This window comes from Diorhabda carinulata, chromosome 6 (genome assembly GCF_026250575.1).
Source record: "Diorhabda carinulata isolate Delta chromosome 6, icDioCari1.1, whole genome shotgun sequence".
In the NCBI taxonomy this organism is placed as follows: Eukaryota; Metazoa; Arthropoda; class Insecta; order Coleoptera; family Chrysomelidae; genus Diorhabda; species Diorhabda carinulata.
The window spans coordinates 22,758,805-22,782,538 of NC_079465.1; the positions used below are offsets into that span (position 1 = coordinate 22,758,805).

Consider the following 23,734-nt stretch of genomic DNA (forward strand, 5'->3'; position numbering starts at 1 on the left):
GATCAAATCTAATCAAGAACCATATCGATTTCGAGAATTTTTATTTTTTTTAATAGCGCCATCTTTAGAATACGATTCGTAGTAAAAATTTTTGAATCTGTAATTGTATTGAAAACTGCGTTTAATGTTGTTATTGATTGTTAGATGGCACTAGTGAATAAAAAAATCTAATGTAAATCAAATATAAAAAAAATTGCTGGTAATTTCTGATATAAAAATATTAAAATATAATTATAAAATGCAGATATGTTATAGTATGAATTAAAAATGATTTTTTGTCAAAAATTAACAAAAATTTCTGTATATACGTTCGACTATGAGGATTTTAATATTTAGAAAATTCTTATCTAATTTTTTACCAACAATTTTCAATCAAATTAGAATCGAAAACGATGATTAACTACTAAAAAAGAAGAATTAGTTAGTAATGATTTTAAATTCTAATAAATTAGAATCGATTTTTTAAGAACTCAATTCCAGGTTTCTAGAAAATCCTCATAAGTTAACGTTATTCCTAATAGATGTCTCGTCACTTCATTTTTACATACGAGCAATCTATGTAACCGTATGGTAGTAAATAACTGATAATCCCATCTCTATATTTACGATAATAAGAAATTTATATATTTGTAATTACAAAAATAAATCAATTTATATTAAAATCTTCAAATTAACTTCTTGATTTCCCTTTTAATTATTTTCTCAACTTCTTAAAAAAAAGATATTGAAGTTTAACCTTCGTCATTGGTTCGTTAACTAGGAGGAAGTTGTTTACTTCGCGTTGTAGTGGACGCCATTTTGATCACCAAATCCTTTTGTTAATAATTTCTATTCAAACCTCGTATGGTGGATAAATATTTGATTATACCTAATAAAGAGAATAAAATACTGAACTTTAGACTTTTCGTTATTGGCACAGGAAAAGAAATATTTCATTACAGCTAAAAATAACTTGGTATCCAGATAACGACACCTCTACGTTCTCTCTAGATATACGACTCCAATCGAGAATTGTGTTGATGATAATATAATATTCCAACTTATAAATAACGTTTCGGACGTGTTTGAAGCAGTTTAGAAGCTGATACATAAAATTATCGGGAATACTACAAACAATAATAAAAAAAAATCATCAACTCTTAGAGATGTTGAAACAAATGTTTGGTTATCTTGTAAGTAGAAAGTTGTTTACATTTTTAAATGATAAATTAATTCAACACGTGGTTTGGTTTATCTATTTAGATGCTTGTATAATACATAGTGGCGAGGTAAGATCGTGATTTTTGTTTGTGATATAATTTTGTTTGAAACACTACAATTTTTTTTATTACGGTAGAAATTGATTTTTAACAAGATTTTTTTCAAAATATAACTTTTGTTCACGAAATTTTAATGGAAATATTCAAAAATTTCAAACTACAATTTAATGACAATTAAATAAAAATTATAATTTAATACAGAAATTCCAGGTGTTAGTATTAATGATTATTTACTTGGTAATTTACGATATAAATAATTATTAATATTAAACAATTTTTTTTTCGTTAATCAAAGATTATAAAGATTAAAAACAGGATGTTAATTTTACCATTGACTTTTATCAAAAGAAATTTTTTATATCGATGTGATAGTATGTTATATGAAAACATTATACAGGGTAATACGTAAATTCGATTATTAAAAATTATATAACATGCTTTCAAATATGTATTATCTATACTATTTCTTGAGATATGCTTGCAAAGACTGCTTCTTCGTTATTAACAGTTAAATATTAAGTAGCAGATCAAAATAATAAAATTTAAACCCTGCAATTTCAAATCAATTCCCTGAAGGTGAATACGTAGGTTTAGCTTGGAAATATATTCGAATTAGTACACTTTGGTATTTAATTTGCCACAATCCCACTTTTTATAGATTATATACAATTGGTATTACTTTAAATCAACAAAGGTATACTGCAAAAGTGTTTTAAGGAAAATATAACCCAAAAAAGTAGTCACCATATTTTTTTGTCTTTTAAAGCATTTTAAATATTTCATTTGTTTAAATTTAGGGACAATCTGTATAGATTTTTCATTAGTTTTTCATATAGTGAATTAGTGGTTTCAAATTGTATATCAAATTTCAAAAAAATCGTTATCATTATAGTTTATTTCCGATAAGATTTATTTTTAATTAATTGATTAAGATATTGAAAAGTTTATTATTTATTATTATTTTCGTGCAATAGTTAAAAAAAAATCACTTTTAAATAGTTTAATAACATATGAATAGAAACTAGCATGTCTATAACCCCAAACGGGCATTATATTACATTTTATAGTCCAGGAAAGGTTTTACGTTCATTTAGAGTTTTTTTTAGATCGTATTTATAAAACATTTCGAAAATTAGTATGATTTTTGCAATAATTGGATCGACGCACTTTTGAAATGAATTAAAAGAAAGATTTTATTATTGGGGGGTTATATTTAGGTTCGGCTGAAGAAAGGAAAGACGTACACTACGATAAATGAATTTTGCTATCTCGAAAATGCTAAACCAATTAAATTTTCCACAGAAAATAATTTTATATTTAATTTCTCTTTAATAAATATAAGAGGTCTGTTTAATTTCTGCTTTTCCTTTAAACCATTGATATTTAAAAACTATTATTTATTATCACGTGACGAGATTGTTGTTTGTGGAAACTTTTTATTGTTAAACAAATGATTCAACCCTCGTATTTGCATGGATATATAGTCCAGGAAATGAATAACAAATATTTCCTATGACTAATTGGGACTTTACGGTTTGTTTTTTTTTGTTACAGATTTGCATGATTCCCGTCATACTAATATGGTTTTTCTTGAAGGAAAACAGATATAAATACTTCTACATACTCCGGAAAACATGGCGGAGGGATTTAAGGTGAATAATATTATTTTTTGATTGGTCTATAAAAACCTGGGGACAATCAGTATAACAATTTCGTATATTTATAGTGTTCAAAAAATTTTTTGGATTTGAAATTATTTTTTTCCAAAAATTTGGGGGTGGTTTCGTGATAATACTTTATACATACAATGTTGCTGATGTTAACAATTTTTTAATGTTTCTTTTAAACAAATTACAATTCTACGTATTGTATGATACAAAACGGTCTCTAATTGACCTTCATTGAATCTTTCTTGATAATTTTGATCTTCGTATAATATTATACGAGGTGTGATCGAAAAATATGGTGAATAAATTTTTATAGCGTCTAATTTTTATCAATTATTATAGAGGTATTTTGATGGTTCTTAAAGCTTTCGCAAGAATAGGTATTAGTGAAATAAAAAAAGAAACGGTACCAAAAATATTTACCAGAATAGCTAATAAAACACCCGATAAAGTAGCGATTTATTTTGAAAATGAAACATGGACTTTTCGTCAGGTGAGTTGTTTCATAATCGTCTTCAACAAAGTGTCGTAGGCTTTCTTAATATCGATAAACGTAAAAATTTTCTATAATTGTGCTGTCATCTGTCAAAAATTTTGGATTTGTCGAATCTTTGTCATAATATTTTTATTGATACGATTGATTTTTTAGTTAGATGATTATAGTAATCGAATAGCGAATTATTTTTTATCGATTGGTTACAAAAAAGGCGATACCGTTGCCCTTTTATTAGAAAATAGGCCTGAATATGCGGCCATATGGATGGGATTGGCAAAATTGGGTGTGATAACAGCCTTAATCAACACGAATTTGGTATCGAAACCTTTGTATCATTGTATATCGGTGGCTAAAGTGAAAGCTTTGATATTTGGTTCGGATTTTAGCAATGGTAAGATTCGTTTTCAATTTTTTCACCAAAAGTTTTTAAAAAAATCAATTAGTATAAAGTGTGTACCAAAAAATGGGGTTAGATCTGGGAAAAATAGTGGTGAAACACTATTAATATACAGGGAGTAGTGAAAAAAGTTGGTAATAGTTCGAGAATACATTGTGAAATTATTAAATGAAATTATCCTATCAAAATTTTATGACGAAAACGGCCACAATTCAATAAAAAAAGTTCGTAGGAGCTAGATCTGGGAAAAATAGTGGTGAAATATTATTAATATACAGGGAGTAGTAAAAAAGGTTGGTAATAGTTCGAGAATACATTGTGAAATTATTAAATGAAATTATCCTATGAAATGATCAAAATTTTATGACGAAAACGGCCACAATTCAATAAAAAAAGTTCGTAGGAGCTAGATCTGGGAAAAATAGTGGTGAAATATTATTAATATACAGGGAGTAGTAAAAAAAGTTGGTAATAGTTCGAGAATACATTGTGAAATTATTAAATGAAATTATCCTATGAAATGATCAAAATTTTATGACGAAAACGGCCACAATTCAATAAAAAAAGTTCGTAGGAGCTAGATCTGGGAAAAATAGTGGTGAAATATTATTAATATACAGGGAGTAGTAAAAAAAGTTGGTAATAGTTCGAGAATACATTGTGAAATTATTAAATGAAATTATCCTATGAAATGATCAAAATTTTATGACGAAAACGGCCACAATTCAATAAAAAAAGTTCGTAGGAGCTAGATCTGGGAAAAATAGTGGTGAAATATTATTAATATACAGGGAGTAGTAAAAAAAGTTGGTAATAGTTCGAGAATACATTGTGAAATTATTAAATGAAATTATCCTATGAAATGATCAAAATTTTATGACGAAAACGGCCACAATTCAATAAAAAAAGTTCGTAGGAGCTAGATCTGGGAAAAATAGTGGTGAAATATTATTAATATACAGGGAGTAGTAAAAAAAGTTGGTAATAGTTCGAGAATACATTGTGAAATTATTAAATGAAATTATCCTATGAAATGATCAAAATTTTATGACGAAAACGGCCACAATTCAATAAAAAAAGTTCGTAGGAGCTAGATCTGGGAAAAATAGTGGTGAAATATTATTAATATACAGGGAGAAGTAAAAAAAGTTGGTAATAGTTCGAGAATACATTGTGAAATTATTAAATGAAATTATCCTATGAAATGATCAAAATTTTATGACGAAAACGGCCACAATTCAATAAAAAAAGTTCGTAGGAGCTAGATCTGGGAAAAATAGTGGTGAAATATTATTAATATACAGGGAGTAGTAAAAAAAGTTGGTAATAGTTCGAGAATACATTGTGAAATTATTAAATGAAATTATCCTATGAAATGATCAAAATTTTATGACGAAAACGGCCACAATTCAATAAAAAAAGTTCGTAGGAGCTAGATCTGGGAAAAATAGTGGTGAAATATTATTAATATACAGGGAGTAGTAAAAAAAGTTGGTAATAGTTCGAGAATACATTGTGAAATTATTAAATGAAATTATCCTATGAAATGATCAAAATTTTATGACGAAAACGGCCACAATTCAATAAAAAAAGTTCGTAGGAGCTAGATCTGGGAAAAATAGTGGTGAAATATTATTAATATACAGGGAGTAGTAAAAAAAGTTGGTAATAGTTCGAGAATACATTGTGAAATTATTAAATGAAATTATCCTATGAAATGATCAAAATTTTATGACGAAAACGGCCACAATTCAATAAAAAAAGTTCGTAGGAGCTAGATCTGGGAAAAATAGTGGTGAAATATTATTAATATACAGGGAGTAGTAAAAAAAGTTGGTAATAGTTCGAGAATACATTGTGAAATTATTAAATGAAATTATCCTATGAAATGATCAAAATTTTATGACGAAAACGGCCACAATTCAATAAAAAAAGTTCGTAGGAGCTAGATCTGGGAAAAATAGTGGTGAAAGACTATTAATATATAGGGTACAGTGAAAAAAGTTGGTAATAATTCGAGAATACATTGTGAAATTATAAAATGAAAAATCCGAAAGCTATATGGAGTTAGATCGGGGAAAAATAGTGGTTTCTATACCGGCTATAATACAGATACATATTGTCACTTAATAATAACAACAATAACAATAATTTTCACAAGCAAAACTATTTTTTTTTCGTTTTTCAGTTGTTTACGATATTTATCCGAATTCCCAGGATGAGATACAGTTGTTCCAATTAAATACATCGAAAAATGATGATGTCCAAATTCGTGACGACAAAATTCTAGATCTGCAACACTGCATATCGGATCAATCGACTTCTTCGCCCGAAATAGAAATTAATCTAACGAATCCTAAGGATAAACTACTTTACATTTATACTTCCGGTACAACGGGACTTCCGAAAGCCGCCAAAATTACAAATGCCAGGTAAATAGATACTGCAATGTTGCCAAAGTTAATTTCTTTCGAAATATATAATCGTATATAGAAATTGCGATGTCGCCAAGCGTAATTTTTCCTTATCTCGCAGAAAAATTGTTGAATTATTACACATAAACTTATAAAAATTGCAATGATGCTAAATGTATATGTTTTTCAAAAAAATTTATAGACTGCAATGTTGTCAATTTGTACTTTTCTCTTGTTAAACAGAGTTATATGAAAATCGCGATGTTGCTAAATGGATTTTGTCCCCAAAGTTAAGAAATCGCATATTTTATACAGGGGATTTACCAAAAGTTGTATTTGTTTTTTTAGATTCAATTTCGCCGTAACTGGTATACATTATTTTGTGTCCTTCGAGGACAATGACGTTTTTTATAATCCTTTACCTTTGTATCACGCGACAGGTGGTATGTTAACGATTGGTCAATGTTTACTTTTTGGTGTGACTGTCGCATTGAGAAAAAAATTTTCCGCTTCCCATTTTTGGACAGATTGCGTCCTGTATAATTGTACGGTGAGTATTTTGAAGACAATCGATTGGTGGTGTAAAGTATACGGGGGTAGAAAGTAATATATTAACCTTTTTCATATTTTTCTGGACCTTTTTTGAATATTATGACTTTAGTGACGTTCTGTATTTTTGTTTAAAAATTACGTAATTTTTTTTTATTTCGGAGACAATTTTTCGAAAGTTTGGTAACTTTTTCAATATTTCAATTGACATTAAGGAAATTATTGAAAATTGGATTAATTTTTTAAACTTTTTGGAAAATTTGAAGAAAATATGGTTAAAGTCTAGAAGTTTCTAAAGCACTACAAGCTCGTAAGAGTTCTGGAACTAAAACTCAAGAAATTCTTGAAAAAATCATGAAATTTTGATACTATCTGGAACGTTTTTTTGAAAATCTGCTCAATTTCTTAATATTTATGAAATTTCTGTATCTTTTTTGTTATTTTCGAGACATTCTAGAATGTAAATGCTTCTGAAAATATATTTTTCCAAAATTTGCTGAAACTCTGGATGTTTTTGAAAAAATTTGAAGATACTTTATTGCTATTTTCCTAGCTTTTTAGGGGATTTTGGAAAATTTTGGTATTTTTGCGATAGTTTTATGAAATTCTGGATGTATTTGGAGAAATTTTGAAAATTTCTATAGTTTTTGTTAACATTGTTGTTGTTGTTGTTAACATTCTGAAAGGTTTTGAATATTTATAGGAAATTTCTTTCACTTCTCGTGACGTTCTAGATGATTCTTGAGAATTTTTTATGAAATTTTTGATGTTTTTCAGAAAAGTTGAACTTATTCTAGAAATTTTTGCAAGGTTTTGAATATATAGAGAGCCTTTTCGTAACGTTTTAAGTAATTCTGATAAGCTGTAGGTAATATTCTAAAAATTTTATGACATCTTTGATCTCTGGAAATATTGTTGGCAACGTTCTGGATATTCATACAAAATTGGAACATTTCTCGTAAAATTTTGGGACTTTTTAGGTGATTTTGAACAGTTTTCGACATATTTTGGGAAAATTTGAAAAGTTTGGGACTTTCGAGATGATTGAGCAGTTTACGAAATATGTTAAGAAAATTTGAACATTTCTCGTAAAATGTTGCGACTTTCTTGGTGATTTGATTTTGAGCAGTTTTAGAAATATTTTGGGAAAATTTGAAAAGTTTGGTATAAAATTCTAGATATTTATGGAACATTTTTTCTAACTACAACTATAAAGTTGTTGGTGTTTCTGGAAAATTTCAATTTTCGTCAAGCTCTAGATGATTCTTGAGCAATTTTTTTAAAGTTTCATAAAATTTTGGATGCTTTTGGAAAATTATGAACAAATTTTGGAGAAGCAACGTTATTTATAGAACTTTAAACAATTTTTGTAACATTCTAAGTGAATTTCGTAAATTTGAGAAACTTTCTGGAATTTTTACAACGCTTTGAATGTTAATAGAAAATTTCTTCTACTTTTCGTGACGTTCTAGATGATTTCGAGCAGATTTTCGAAATATTTTTGAAAAATTTGCACAATTTCTTGATAGTCCGAGAAAATTTTTCGTGTTTCTAGACCAATACAACGCTAACGATCTAGAACTCCGAACGTCTTAATTGAGAGTCTATTTAGGCATTACAGTTTTCTATTACTCTCCGGCAGATGGCGCGTCAAATTGCCTGTTTTTAGACGTTGCCAACGTTGTTCGAATTCGAACTTAATTTTCGGACAAAAGACTAAAATTAACGAAAATTATTGAATATTGTTGTAGATAGCCAATTATATAGGGGAAACTTGTAGATATATATTAGCCGCGAATAAGGGGGAAAACGACGTCAAACACGGAATAAAAAAAATGTTCGGAAACGGTTTAAAGAAAGACGTTTGGATAGATTTCGTTAAAACTTTCAAAATTCCTCAAATCATCGAATTTTACGGTTCCACCGAAGGCAACACCAATTTAAGTAAGTCAAATCTGTTAACCGAAAAAATTTTCCTTCGACATTTTCCTTTCAGTTAATTTAGATAACACACCGGGAGCGGTGGGATTTTTACCGTTTTATTTAGCGCCAATATTTTCCATACTTTTGATAAAATACGACGAAGAAACCAAACAACCGATTCGAAACGAAAACGGACATTGTATAAAATGTGAACCGGGCCAACCCGGCGTTTTGATTGGGAGAATTCACGAAAAAATAAGCACGCACAACTTCGACGGTTACGTCGACGCCAAAGAAACCGTCAAAAAAATATTAAAAGATGTTTTTAGAAAAGGAGATTCGTATTTTAATTCCGGTGATCTAATGGTGCAAGACGAATTCGGTTATTTTTATTTTAAAGACCGAACCGGAGATACATATAGGTGAGAATCGATTTTTATCGTTGTAAGTGCCAGTCCGATCCTGTTCTTTCTTTATATCGCCCTCCTTAACCTTCCGAGTGACATTTTCTAGAAATTTCGAGTTGAATACTTGGTTTAAAATAATTAGCAATATAATAAACGAAAAATTAATTGATACGGTACTGGTCGATTTCTATCTCGAAACGAGACTCAACGATATCGAAATAGTTCGGTCTTGTTTTATGTTATAATAAGACAGGGTCGAACTGGCGTTTCCTGTGTTACATAGATTTACAAAAAACGAACTAATTCACCCCTGCTTTATATTTATTTCGGAGAAGCGATTTCCTGGAGAATCTAGAAATATCTGGAACGTTGTTTAAAATTGTTGGCAACGTTCTGGATATTCATATAAAATTTGAACATTTTTCGTAAAGTTTTTGGACTTTCTAGATGATTTTGGAAAGTTTTCGCAACATTTTTGGAAAATTTGATCATTTCTCGTAAAATTTTGTGACTTTCTAGATGATTTTGGCAAGTTTTCGAAATATTTTGAGAACATTTGAATATTTCTCGTAAAATTTTGGGACTTTCTTGGTGATTTTGAGCAGTTTTCGAAATATTTTGGGAGAATTTGAAAATTTTGGGATTCTCTAGATTATTTTAGACAGTTTACGACATATTTTTGGAAAATTTGATCATTTCTCGTAAAATTTTGTGACTTTCTAGATGATTTTGGCAAGTTTTCGAAATATTTTGAGAACATTTGAATATTTCTCGTAAAATTTTGGGACTTTCTTGGTGATTTTGAGCAGTTTTCGAAATATTTTGGGAGAATTTGAAAATTTTGGGATTCTCTAGATTATTTTAGACAGTTTACGACATATTTTTGGAAAATTTGATCATTTCTCGTAAAATTTTGTGACTTTCTAGATGATTTTGGCAAGTTTTCGAAATATTTTGAGAACATTTGAATATTTCTCGTAAAATTTTGGGACTTTCTTGGTGATTTTGAGCAGTTTTAGAAATATTTTGGGAAAATTTGAATATTTCTCGTAAAATTTTGGGTCTTTCTAGATCATTTTGGGCAGTTTACGAAATATTTTGGAGAAATTGAACATTTCTCGTAAAATTTTGGGACTTTCTACGTGATTTTGAGCAGTTTTCGAAATATTTTGGGAAAATTTGAAAATTTTGGGATTCTCTAGATTATTTTAGACAGTTTACGACATATTTTTGGAAAATTTGAACATTTCTCGTAAAATTTTTAGATGATTTTGAGCAGTTTTCGGTCCTGTCTTATGTTATAATATGACAGGTTCGAACTGGCGATTCTTGTGTTGATCAATTTTACGAAATTCGGCTCCGTGATTATTTCGAATGGTGATATTGTGACTTTTTGAAAAAAATTGTCTACAGCCGAAACGTTGTATCTACAGTAATTGTTCCAACAGCTGCTTCGATTATTTCCTGAATGCCAACTGGTAGCCAAGGTGCATAAAAACGATCCTTGATGAAGCCACGAAAGTAGAAATCACACGGGGTCAAATCTGGTTAATGTAGAGGTCATGTGATCGAATATTCTCGTCCAACAGTCTCTTCACTCATATATAGTATAACATAGTCTTTGCCAACTTGTTTATGACCGCTATTGTTGTAGGATTATGGCAAATCAAACACCAAAGTGTGCTTTTTTTAAATATATATTCAGAGGTTTCTAATAACGACGTATTCATCGTCAGGGACTAAAATTATTGTCAAAGTATAATGTAAAAATATGTTCAAAAGTATAACGATATTTGAAAGAAATTACTTAAAATATTTAATAGGGGGTTGGGGGGTTCCGAAATATTTTCTTTTAAAAATAATTAAATTTCTACGATTCCAAAGAAACAATATTCAAATTGACACGTGACACAAATATAGAGTTTATTGATTCTTGTTGCTATTCAAATTTTTTTTAGTTAGAAATAGAAACTAGAATCAACAAAATGTCATATTTATGTCACGTGTCAATTTAAATATTAATTTTGAATAGCGTGAATTTAATAATTTAAAAAAATAAATTTCAGAGCCTCTCAGTCCCCCATTAATTAATTTTAGTTATTTTTTTAAATATCAATATACTTCTCAACTCTGAAGCAATTACCGCAAACCCACGCAACGGTTTACCCTTTTCGTTAATTTCAAGGCCTTAATCCGCCGATACCACGTAAAGATTCACCTTTTTCGTTGATTCTAAGGCCTCAATTTGTCTATTACACGCAAATATTCACCTTTTTCGTTAATTTCAAGGCTTTAATCCGCCTTTTTCACGCAAAAATTCACCTTTTCCGTTAATTTCAATGCCTTAAACTGCAGATACCACGCAAAGATTCACCTTTTTCGTTGATTCCAAGGCCTCAATTTGTCTATTACACGCAAATATTCACCTTTTTCGTTAATTTCAAGGCTTTAATCCGCCTTTTTCACGCAAAAATTCACCTTTTCCGTTAATTTCAATGCCTTAAACTGCAGATACCACGCAAAGATTCACCTTTTTCGTTGATTCCAAGGCCTCAATCCGCCTTTTCCATGCAACGATTCACCCTTTATCGTCGATTCTAAGACTGCAATCAGCCTGATCATTAGAATTTAACGGAGGGAATGACAGCTGAAGCAAGAAATATATAAAAGGGGTTGAAATAGAAATAGAAGATAATTTACTTACAATCGGGAGCAACGTGGACGACACTAACCTTATCACTGAACGTCTTTGCTCAAGCGAGAACCTGAACGTGGTGATTTTTCAATTAGTTTGGTGTTTGATTTGCCACAATCCGACGTTTAACTAACAAATACGTATATATCTGTTCACATTGTATCCATTTCAGATGGAAAGGAGAAAACGTGGCAACAACGGAAGTTGAATTAGTAATTTCCGATATAATCGGACCAAAAGACGTCGTAGTATATGGTGTAGAGGTAATTTTCGAAAAATATTTTTTTCTAAAATCGATCATTTTAAAAAATAATGTATATTTAGGTACCAAAGAACGAAGGTAAAGCCGGTATGATAGGAATCGCCGATAAAAATCGAACAGTAGATAAAAAAACTTTAGCCGAGGGTTTGAAATCTCAATTACCTGCTTACGCGGTACCTCTATTTTTGAGGATAATGGATTCGGTACCTTTAACGGGTACTTTCAAAATGAAAAAAACCGATTTACAACGAGAAGGTTTCGATATAAACGTTATAAAAGATCCTTTATACGTTTACGATAATAAAAAAGTCGATTACGTACCCATACAAAAATTTTATCTTGACATCATAAACGGTACTGTCAAATTGTGATTTTTTTTGCCACACTGTATATTTAAATAAAATAAATTGTTATGCCAAAAGTTGTTATTAAATATATATATTTTAAAAAAATCAGTTTTTATTGACACATTTTAATAAATTGAACGACAGCTTCAGTGCAAGTACAAAAGTCGAATGTAATCAGCTTATAAATAATAAATTTCTTTTGAAAACAAAATTTTGTACGTAATCCGATGACCTATTGCCCCTTTACATTTGAATTAAATTGAATTTAAGTACGTTCAAAATATAAAAAAAAATTTACCCAACCGGAAGTTGTTTCCATGTGATTTTGTTATACAAGGGGATTAAGAAAAGTAATGTATCGATCGAGCGAAAAGGACGAAAAAGAAGAAGTACTACACTCATTTTTGGACAACTTTGAAGGATTTATGATTACTCAGATTTCATGAAAAAAAAAACTATATTTCCCATTATATATACAGTGTATTTTTAAACTCCACATATAAAATTCAATATGAAACAATATTTAAAAATAAATATCTGGAGCTTGAAAATTGTGTTTACACAAGACAAAAAGACAGAATCATTGATTTTAAAGAAGCCTTTGACAACATCAACTAATCCAAAGAGTCAGCGGCATTTTAAGGCTTGGAAATGTCGAGAAAACTAAGAAACTCGAAGTCTATGGAAGATTCATGAGCTCAAGTTAAATTGGGAAACCAATGAAGTGTTGATGGTCTATCAGCTTTTACTGATAACATGGCAATGATAACAAGAATCAAAATTAAACTGGCGGAGCTGTTTGAAGAAGTAGAAAGCTAAAAATGTGTGAATACAAGTTCGATTCAAGACCTATTATGTAAATTTGAGTTTATGAAAAACTACAAAATTATTTTTGGTCTTTCACGGCGATGAAATATGGAAATATTCAGAAAATTCGAAAAAAAAATCATCAGGAAATATATGGAGGAGAAAGATTATTGAAGAGACAAAATAATTGACATCCTGCGAAATCAAAACATTATTAATTTTGTCAAAGTTCGAATAATCTAATCGTTTGACAGTTGACAGAAGAAACGTTAATTTGACGAGTAGATCATAGATAATAAAACAAGTGAGATATGATAGACAACACGGCGCACACGACAGATGACAGGCATGATCATAGATATCACAGATCAGTTGACGGATGGAAGAAACGACAGTTGACAGATTGAGGAAACGATTGGAAATGATTGGTGGATCATAGATAACACGACACGTGCGATAATTTGTCAGATAGGAAGAACGAAAATTGACGGACGAATATGATCATAGACATCACAGGAAGAAATGACAGGTGCGATCATAGACAACACGAGAGATGGCAGATATGATTATAGATTTGAAAGATAGTAGAAACGACAAATAACACAACACACGAGACAAATGCAAGACATAATCATAAATATCACAGATCGTTTGACAGATGGAGGAAGCGACAATTGACGGATGGATCATAGACATCACAAAACAGTTGACAGATCGAGGAAATGACAGTTGATTGGTGGATCATAGGTAACACGACACGCGCGTTAATTTAACAGATAAGAAGAACGACAATTGAAGGACGAATATGATCATAGACATCACAGATTAGTTGACAGATGGATAAAATGACAGGTGCGATCATAGACAACACGAGAGATGAGATGATTATAGATTTGACAGATAGCAGAAACGACAAATAACAGATAGTGGGTGGTATAAAATATTGTATGTAAATATTAACATTTTACCATGTTTATATATATTTTTTAATATTCTATTCGCCATGAGTGTGAATTTTGTAAAATTAATGCAAATATATCAATTATTTTTGACAAATTTCAAACAAAAATTTATTTTTTTTTAATACATTTCCATATTTTTGAGAAATTTTTAAAATTGTTCTTTTCCAAATGGCATTTTTCAATTAGTTCCTAACCCCTAATTGAAATCGACATATAAATAATTTGAAAAACTCATTTTGAGATTATATTTCATCAAATTTTTTATTTGTGTATTTTTGATAATCCTCATAATAATAATACAAACTTCAAATTTTCCTTTTTTTGAAATTTCTGTCACATTTTAAAGTAGTTTTTTAATTTTTTCCCACCTCTAATGAAATTTTTTCCATTTACAAAGCTTTTTCTTAAAAAAATCTAATAAAATAAATTACTTTTTACGAATTTTTTCACGTAAAATGAATACGTCCCTGAAGTCTGAGTTACCAAGAGATATTAAATTTATAACACGTTTTAAATACCGACGAGAATTTTATTATCAACGTATTCAACGCTTCAACGATAACCTTTAACTTTAACAACAAAAAAAAATATTTTTATCTGCGTGTATATTAAATTCCTCCTCTTACACCTATATTTCATTATTTACTACGTAGTAACTTTCAAACTATAGTTGAAATTATATTTTTCCTGGTCTATAATAAATTATCAACTGAACTGTAAGTCGTAGTAGCCGGTTGAACTCGAAGCGCTTTCTTTTCATGGCCAACATTCGAACGCTAAAAATTGTTCACTGATTTCTTCGATTTACGTCCAATATAAGTGATTGGTGTCAAATATGCAAGTAAGCATCCTTTAAATATCAATTTTACATTTTTTCTTGTATAATTATATATAATTGCATGTGATGTGAACGAAACTTCATTATATAAAAAAATACAAATGCTGTAAAACGATTTGTGTTGTGTTAAATCTAGAACGTACCAATCATTATTTTGTGTATTAAAGTGCGTTCGTTTATACATGTACTAAAGTCCTTTCATTCATAAATTGATGAAATTCGATCATTTTACCAAGTCAAATGCGTTAAAGTCCATTCATACTTGTTTTAAAGTCTAAAAATACATATAGTAACAAAATTTGATCATTTTCAATACTAAAGTCCGTTCGTACGTTCTTTAAAATCTGTTTAAATATGTACTAAAGTCCTTTCATTCATAAATTGATGAAATTCGATCATTTTATCAAATCAAGTACGTTAAAGTCCATTAATACTTGTGTTAAAGTCTAATAATACATATAGTAACAAAATTTTATTATTTTAAGTATTAAAGTCCGTTCATACGTGCCTTAAAATCTGTTTATACATGTACTAAAGTCCAACAAGCGCCATCTATCACATAAAACTTCAAGTTTGTAATGAAAATGTTAACGATGTTTCTTTTTCCATAGTTTTGGTTATTAGTATTTATTTTTGTAATAACATGGTATATAACAAAAAAAAGAAAATGGATTTATATTATTTATAAAACGTGGAAACGTGATATTAAGTAAGTAAAAATTATTTTTTTTTATTTAAAATAAAAAAAATTGTACTTCTACAACTTCGTCTAATATAAAAAGTCTGTATTATCATGAAAATAATTTGTTAATATTAAATGCATGTTTGTAATAATTAATTGATAGTAGATTTATATACAGAGCACGTCTAAATCATGAAAAAATTCATTATTTCAAATAAAATTAATGAAATAAGTCGATTTTTATCCTAGTTTAAAAAAACATGTTGACCTATTTCAATTTTTTCTATAATTACAAAATAATGAATTTTTCTCATAATTTAACGACACCCTGTAGAACTAAATATTGAATAATATACTAACCATCATTTTATAAAGCTATACGCCCCCTATAAAAAAATCTACCCCAAATTAACGATCATTTAATTTGCAGTTTCACCACCACAAAATTTTCTTTATTAAAAAAATACAGGACCGTCTGAAGTCAATTTTGAGTTAAAAAAATCCTAAATTCGAATCATCACCATTTATCAGTTGTTTAATTACGACACAATCATAATTATATTTACGAGGGGCTTCTAAAAAGTTCGGTAAACACACTTTCTAAAACTACCAACAAAAATCTATTTGTATGATTTTATATAGCGATCAACATTATTTTGACGTCTAACTTTTTCTTTAAACATAACAGACATTTAAAATTTATGTGGTATTTGTCTATAAAAAATTTATGACACTAAAACTTCTAGGTAAAATATTTAAAGCCTTACCTGGGTGCTGAAACTACCTCGTTGCTTAAACTCGATATTTATTCACAAAAGGACACCCCGTATAGCTTCATACCATGATGGGTGGGAACTAGATGATACTAATTTTGATAAAAAAATTTCGAACATACAGGGTGAATCGTTATTTTAAATAGGAATTTCGAATTTATTTATAAAAAATATTTTCAGGTTAATTATTATTGGTTTAAAAACTTTTTTTTGTATAATTCCTTTCGAGAGGAAACAGCAAACGGTGATTAAATTATTCAAGAAAACAGTCGAGAAAAATCCAGATAAAATCGCTTTTCATTTCGAAGATGAAGCTTGGACTTTCAAACAGGTTTAATATAATAATTATTTTTAATACTACAGTCTTTGATCGAGTTTTTTCAGGTAGATAACTTTTCTAATAAAGTAGGAAATTATTTTTTATCTATTGGTTTTAAAAAAGGCGAAACTGTAGCACTTTTACTTGAAAACAGACCAGAATTCGTTGCAATTTGGTTAGGACTAGGGAAAATAGGGATCGTTACAGCCCTTATCAATACCAATTTACGAACGAAATCTTTGGAAAATTGTATTTCAATCGTAGGAGCTGAAGCGTTAATTTTCGGATCGGATTTCGTAAAAGGTGATTTGAATCAATCGAAAAAAAGATTTTTTTTCACACATTCGAACCTAATTTACCATTTTCTTCATACTTAAACACTCTTATAGCTGTCACTGATATCCATCCTAATTTGGAAGGCATTCGATTATTTCAATTCGATACTATCGATTCTCCAAATCAAGTTCAGAACGCAATCGATTTGAAAAACGTTCTAACTGACTTTTCGAACGATTTGGATGACAGATTCTTGCAAGGACAAAGTGTCAAGGATATTCTTTTATACGTTTATACGTCAGGAACGACAGGCTTACCGAAAGCGGCTAAAATTACACATAGCAGGTAATATAATATTATAATCTTTTCATACGTTCGAACTTGGATTATAGTCTGTTCATACGTTTGTTTATACACATACTAAAGTCCTTTTATACATATAATGATAAAATACTACCATTTTACCAAGTTAAGTACGTTAAAGTCCATTCATACTTGTGTTAAAGTCTAATACATATAGTAACAAAATTTGATCATTTTGAATATTAAAGTCCGTTCGTACGTGCTTTAAAATCTGTTTAAACATGTACTAAAGTCCTTTCATTCATAAATTGATGAAATTCGATCATTTTACCAAGTCAAGTGCGTTAAAGTCCATTTATACTTGTGTTAAAGTCTAATAATACTTATAGTAACAAAATTTGATCATTTTCAATATTAAAGTCCTTTCGTACGTTCTTTAAAATCTGTTTAAACATGTACTAAAGTCCTTTTATACATAAATTCATGAAATTCGATCATTTTACCAAGTCAAGTGCGTTAAAGTCCATTCATACTTGTGTTAAAGTCTAATACATATAGTAACAAAATTTGATCATTTTGAATATTAAAGTCCGTTCGTACGTGCTTTAAAATCTGTTTAAACATGTACTAAAGTCCTTTCATTCATAAATTGATGAAATTCGATCATTTTACCAAGTCAAGTGCGTTAAAGTCCATTTATACTTGTGTTAAAGTCTAATAATACTTATAGTAACAAAATTTGATCATTTTCAATATTAAAGTCCTTTCGTACGTTCTTTAAAATCTGTTTAAACATGTACTAAAGTCCTTTTATACATAAATTCATGAAATTCGATCATTTTACCAAGTCAAGTGCGTTAAAGTCCATTCATACTTGTGTTAAAGTCTAATACATATAGTAACAAAATTTGATCATTTTGAATATTAAAGTCCGTTCGTACGTGCTTTAAAATCTGTTTAAACATGTACTAAAGTCCTTTCATTCATAAATTGATGAAATTCGATCATTTTACCAAGTCAAGTGCGTTAAAGTCCATTTATACTTGTGTTAAAGTCTAATACTTATAGTAACAAAATTTGATCATTTTCAATATTAAAGTCCTTTCGTACGTTCTTTAAAATCTGTTTAAACATGTACTAAAGTCCTTTTATACATAAATTGATGAAATTCGATCATTTTACCAAGTCAAGTGCGTTAAAGTCCATTCATACTTGTGTTAAAGTCTAATACATATAGTAACAAAATTTGATCATTTTGAATATTAAAGTCCGTTCGTACGTGCTTTAAAATCTGTTTAAACATGTACTAAAGTCCTTTCATTCATAAATTGATGAAATTCGATCATTTTACCAAGTCAAGTGCGTTAAAGTCCATTTATACTTGTGTTAAAGTCTAATAATACTTATAGTAACAAAATTTGATCATTTTCAATATTAAAGTCCTTTCGTACGTTCTTTAAAATCTGTTTAAACATGTACTAAAGTCCTTTTATACATAAATTGATGAAATTCGATCATTTTACCAAGTCAAGTGCGTTAAAGTCCATTTATACTTGTGTTAAAGTCTAATAATACTTATAGTAACAAAATTTGATCATTTTCAATATTAAAGTCCTTTCGTACGTTCTTTAAAATCTGTTTAAACATGTACTAAAGTCCTTTTATACATAAATTGATGAAATTCGATCATTTTACCAAGTCAAGTGCGTTAAAGTCCATTCATACTTGTGTTAAAGTCTTATACATATAGTAACAAAATTTGATCATTTTGAATATTAAAGTCCGTTCGTACGTGCTTTAAAATCTGTTTAAACATGTACTAAAGTCCTTTCATTCATAAATTGATGAAATTCGATCATTTTACCAAGTCAAGTGCGTTAAAGTCCATTTATACTTGTGTTAAAGTCTAATAATACTTATAGTAACAAAATTTGATCATTTTGAATATTAAAGTCCGTTCGTACGTGCTTTAAAATCTGTTTAAACATGTACTAAAGTCCTTTCATTCATAAATTGATGAAATTCGATCATTTTACCAAGTCAAGTGCGTTAAAGTCCATTTATACTTGTGTTAAAGTCTAATAATACTTATAGTAACAAAATTTGATCATTTTCAATATTAAAGTCCTTTCGTACGTTCTTTAAAATCTGTTTAAACATGTACTAAAGTCCTTTTATACATAAATTCATGAAATTCGATCATTTTACCAAGTCAAGTGCGTTAAAGTCCATTTATACTTGTGTTAAAGTCTAATAATACTTATAGTAACAAAATTTAATCATTTGCAATATTAAAGGCCGATCGTACGTGCTTTAAAATCTGTTTAAACATGTACTAAAGTCCTTTTATACATAAATTGATGAAATTCGATCATTTTATGCATCATAGTCCATTCATCTATGAGTTGAACTTATTTATATTTATAATAATAAAATTCGAGTATAATATTTAATAAATTCCGTTTATATGTGTAATAAAGTCCATTTATACGTTTCATTAAAGTCCATTCATACATATAGCAACAAAATTTAATCATCTTATGTAATAAAGTCCTTTCATACTTGTGTTATAGTCCGTTCATACGTATAATATAGAAATTACGTACAAAATCTATAATTTAATATTTTTAGATTTATTTTTATGGCTTGTTCAATTTATAACGTGATGGAATTGACAGAAAACGACATTTTTTACAATCCTCTTCCGTTGTATCACTCGTCTGGGGGCGTAATGTCCTTGGGCTTGTGTTTAATCTTCGGTTTAACAATGGTAGTACGTAAAAAATTTTCCGCATCGAATTTTTGGAAGGACTGCATCAAATACAATTGTACGGTACGAATATTTTAAAATTTTTTTCAAGTTATAAAAAAAACTCATTTCGAAATTTTTTCTATTCAGGCTAGTAATTATATAGGAGAAACTTGCAGATACATTTTGGAAGCGCACAAAGGACAAAAAATACTCGATCATAAAGTGAAAAAAATGTACGGGAACGGTCTGAAAAAGGACATCTGGGAAAAATTTTTAAAAGCTTTCAATAATCCTCGCATGTACGAAGGATACGGATCCACCGAAGGCAACGTTAACATGAGTCAGTCGATTAATTTAATATACGAGGAATATTTAATAATACGTTAAAATCTTTTAGTAAATCTCGAAGGTAAAATCGGAGCCGTAGGATTCATCCCTATTATCCTGAATCCGATATCGCCTATAATATTAATAAAATACGACGAAGAAACTTATGAACCAATCAGAGATCGAAATGGATTTTGTATTAAATGTAAAGACAACGAACCGGGGCTTCTGATTGGTCGTATCAACAAACAACTTTCTACTTGTCGTTTCGAGGGTTACGCAAATCAAAAAGAAACGAACAAAAAAATTTTAACCAACGTTTTTAAAAACGGCGATAAATATTTCAATTCCGGAGATCTATTTACTAAAGACGAATGTAATTATCTCTATTTTAAAGACAGAGTTGGTGATACTTACAGGTAAGTCGTCATCCTGGTTGTCCTGACATTGATAATCGTATGAATTGGTGAAATTATCGATTTTTAGTTCCTGAAGACGGTAACGTGGTTGTAGAAACGCGTATCAGTCTGTGTAATTGGTATAAGTGATTAAAATAAGCAGTGCGTTCGATAAAAATGTAATAATAGTCCGGGAAAGTTAAGAAATCGTCATAAATATCGATTATTTCCCTAAATTTTCTATACTCCAGTCAAATTAGTTTGAAAAAAGATCATTTTCGTATATACTGTAAAAAATGATGTTTATAACTTTTGGTAGAATTGTTTTTTCTTATTTAACGAGAAAATTAATGCTTAGGTGTATAGTAGAAGTTGTAGGTGATGAAAAAACTACAGGCTATTCATTAAGTTCCGTACTACGTCTTTTCGATTAGTTTCCCTGGTTTTTTCGAACACTTCCGCTATACAAATGCTTCTTTCTAACATGAATAACCATGTATTTATCATTTAAGTTGTCTTCTTCTTTCTGGGTCCTTCATAATTGCATTCTTAACAAATCTACTGTCTTGTTCCAGAATTTTTCGCCTCTTTTTCACCCCTATTAGTTCAAAACTACGAAACAATTAGTTAAAAACAAGATCATCGCCTGTTGCCTCAAACTTTAATTCATCTAATGATGCTTTGATCCTTAAAAAATGTTGATTATCATCATAGCAAGTCAGCGGTAATGCGAAACAGTTAGAGGACGTTTTATCACCTTCGGCTTCTTCCTGGATCTCATTTAGCAGAATGACTTGGAGCTATACGTATCAGGATTCGTTTCGCATGTTTATGAGGATTTTTAAATCTCCTATATGGCCAATAAATATGATAATATTATCTGTAGTAAGTATCCATAGGTTTTTTGATTCATTTAAGACTTCGTTGATTATTCGCTCAGGTTCTTTGTATCTGTTATCATTTTTTCATGCTTCCCTCGTATCAACAGCATTTATAAATAAACCTGATTGGCTCTGACGTAATTTGTGTATCAATTTTCGTCTGTTAAAATGCCTTGTTGCGTTTGTTTGTATTTGAATAAGTAAATTCAAAATGACTTAGGATGAAAAGTTGATGGATTTTTCATTTTATTTTCAAGATGGAAAGGAGAAAATGTAGCTACGACAGAAGTAGAATGCATAGTTTCAGAAATCTTGGGTCCTAAAGATATAGTTGTCTATGGGGTCGAGGTAAGAAAATCCATATTTGGTATTCAATATTCCCACATTTTTGCAACTTCCTGTATATTTTTTATTAAATTTTGCACGAATCTTCTCCTTAACTTACCTTTTTTCCACTCTATACAAAAAAATTCCAAATATCTTCATTTTTTTTTGAGATACCCGACCATGAAGGCAAAGCTGGTATGATCGGCATAGTGGATAATGATAATTCCGTGAATAGCAAAGTTTTAGCAGAAGGTTTGAAATCGCATTTACCAGGTTACGCCATACCGCTGTTTCTTAGAAAATTGTCTGCCATGCCCTTAACGACCACTTTCAAAATTCAAAAAAACCAATTACAAAAAGAGGGTTTTGATATTAATGTCGTACAAGATGCGATATACATGTATGATAGTAAAGCCGTTGATTACGTGCCTATTGAAGAAGTCTACGACGATCTTATTAATGGGAAAATGAAGCTGTGAAAATATTATTTTTTTCGTATACTGTACATTGTAATATAAATATTAATAAACCTTTTTTATTTTTCAATTTTTTAAACCCATCAAAACTACCCTCTAAACTTATTTTGAAACGTTCGGATTCGATATAAGGACTGAGATCGACTATACTAAATTATACTAAAGTCGATTGTGTCCTACTTTTGAATGAATTTTAGTCATTTCGTGATGTAGATTTGATTATTTTATGAGATTTTCTTCATTGTAAGTAAGATTTCTGTGTACAAGGTGAGTGATAACAAAAATAACAATATTAAACAATTTTTCCTCCAAATTATCGAGCTGACTGTAGAGCTGGTCCTCCTCTGCCTTTCATTTACCAGGGAAATTACATTGGCAGACAAAAAAACGTGTTTACTGAAATGTAAAGTTAAATAAGATCCTATAGCAAAATGAATTCATCTAAATTAGAAAAAAACAATTTTTGTTCCAAATTATCGAGCTGACTGTAGAGCTGGTCCTCCTCTGCCTTTTAATTACCAGGGAAATTACACTGGCAAATAAAAAAAAACTTGTTTACTTAAATATGAAGCTGAATAACATCCTGTAGCGAAATGAACTCAACTAAATTAGAAAAAACGATTTTTGTTCCAAATTATCGAGCTGACTGTAGAGCTGGTCCTCCTCTGCCTTTTAATTACCAGGGAAATTACACTGGCAAATAAAAAAAAACTTGTTTACTTAAATATAAAGTTGGATAACATCCTGTAGCGAAATGAACTCAACTAAATTAGAAAAAACGATTTTTGTTCCAAATTATCGAGCTGACTGTAGAGCTGGTCCTCCTCTGCCTTTTAATTACCAGGGAAATTACACTGGCAAATAAAAAAAAACTTGTTTACTTAAATATGAAGCTGAATAACATCCTGTAGCGAAATGAACTCATCTAAATTAGAAAAAACGATTTTTGTTCCAAATTATCGAGCTGACTGTAGAGCTGGTCCTCCTCTGCCTTTTAATTACCAGGGAAATTACACTGGCAGACAAAAAAAACTTGTTTACTTAAATATGAAGCTGAATAACATCCTGTAGCGAAATGAACTCAACTAAATTAGAAAAAACGATTTTTGTTCCAAATTATCGAGCTGACTGTAGAGCTGGTCCTCCTCTGCCTTTTAATTACCAGAGAAATTACACTGGCAAATAAAAAAAACTTGT

General features: G+C 29.5%; 2 protein-coding genes across 4 annotated transcripts; both read left to right on the forward strand.

Annotated features, from left to right (window-relative positions):
* The first annotated feature begins 961 nt into the window (after positions 1 to 961).
* Positions 962 to 12,627, forward strand: LOC130894851 (long-chain fatty acid transport protein 4-like). 2 transcript variants are annotated; one of them, XM_057801866.1, is made up of 10 exons: positions 962 to 1,172; positions 2,814 to 2,911; positions 3,269 to 3,419; positions 3,576 to 3,813; positions 6,008 to 6,251; positions 6,582 to 6,783; positions 8,534 to 8,726; positions 8,779 to 9,127; positions 11,980 to 12,070; positions 12,132 to 12,627. In XM_057801866.1, exons 1-10 carry the CDS (start codon positions 1,146 to 1,148, stop codon positions 12,438 to 12,440), a joined length of 1,902 nt encoding a protein of 633 aa, XP_057657849.1. In that variant the 5' UTR covers positions 962 to 1,145; the 3' UTR covers positions 12,441 to 12,627. The 2 variants fall into 2 exon arrangements, with proteins under 2 accessions (XP_057657849.1, XP_057657848.1); XM_057801865.1 differs by having other exon boundaries at positions 981 to 1,268.
* A 2,075-nt stretch (positions 12,628 to 14,702) lies between these two features.
* Positions 14,703 to 22,607, forward strand: LOC130894853 (long-chain fatty acid transport protein 1-like). Of its 2 annotated transcripts, XM_057801867.1 has the most exons (10): positions 14,703 to 15,026; positions 15,635 to 15,732; positions 16,659 to 16,809; positions 16,863 to 17,100; positions 17,187 to 17,418; positions 20,008 to 20,209; positions 20,276 to 20,468; positions 20,526 to 20,874; positions 21,992 to 22,082; positions 22,232 to 22,607. In XM_057801867.1, the coding sequence occupies exons 1-10, from the start codon at positions 15,021 to 15,023 to the stop codon at positions 22,538 to 22,540; spliced, it is 1,869 nt and encodes a 622-aa protein (XP_057657850.1). In that variant the 5' UTR covers positions 14,703 to 15,020; the 3' UTR covers positions 22,541 to 22,607. The 2 variants fall into 2 exon arrangements, with proteins under 2 accessions (XP_057657850.1, XP_057657851.1); XM_057801868.1 differs by having other exon boundaries at positions 14,722 to 15,026; positions 21,429 to 22,607.
* The last annotated feature ends 1,127 nt before the right edge of the window (positions 22,608 to 23,734 follow it).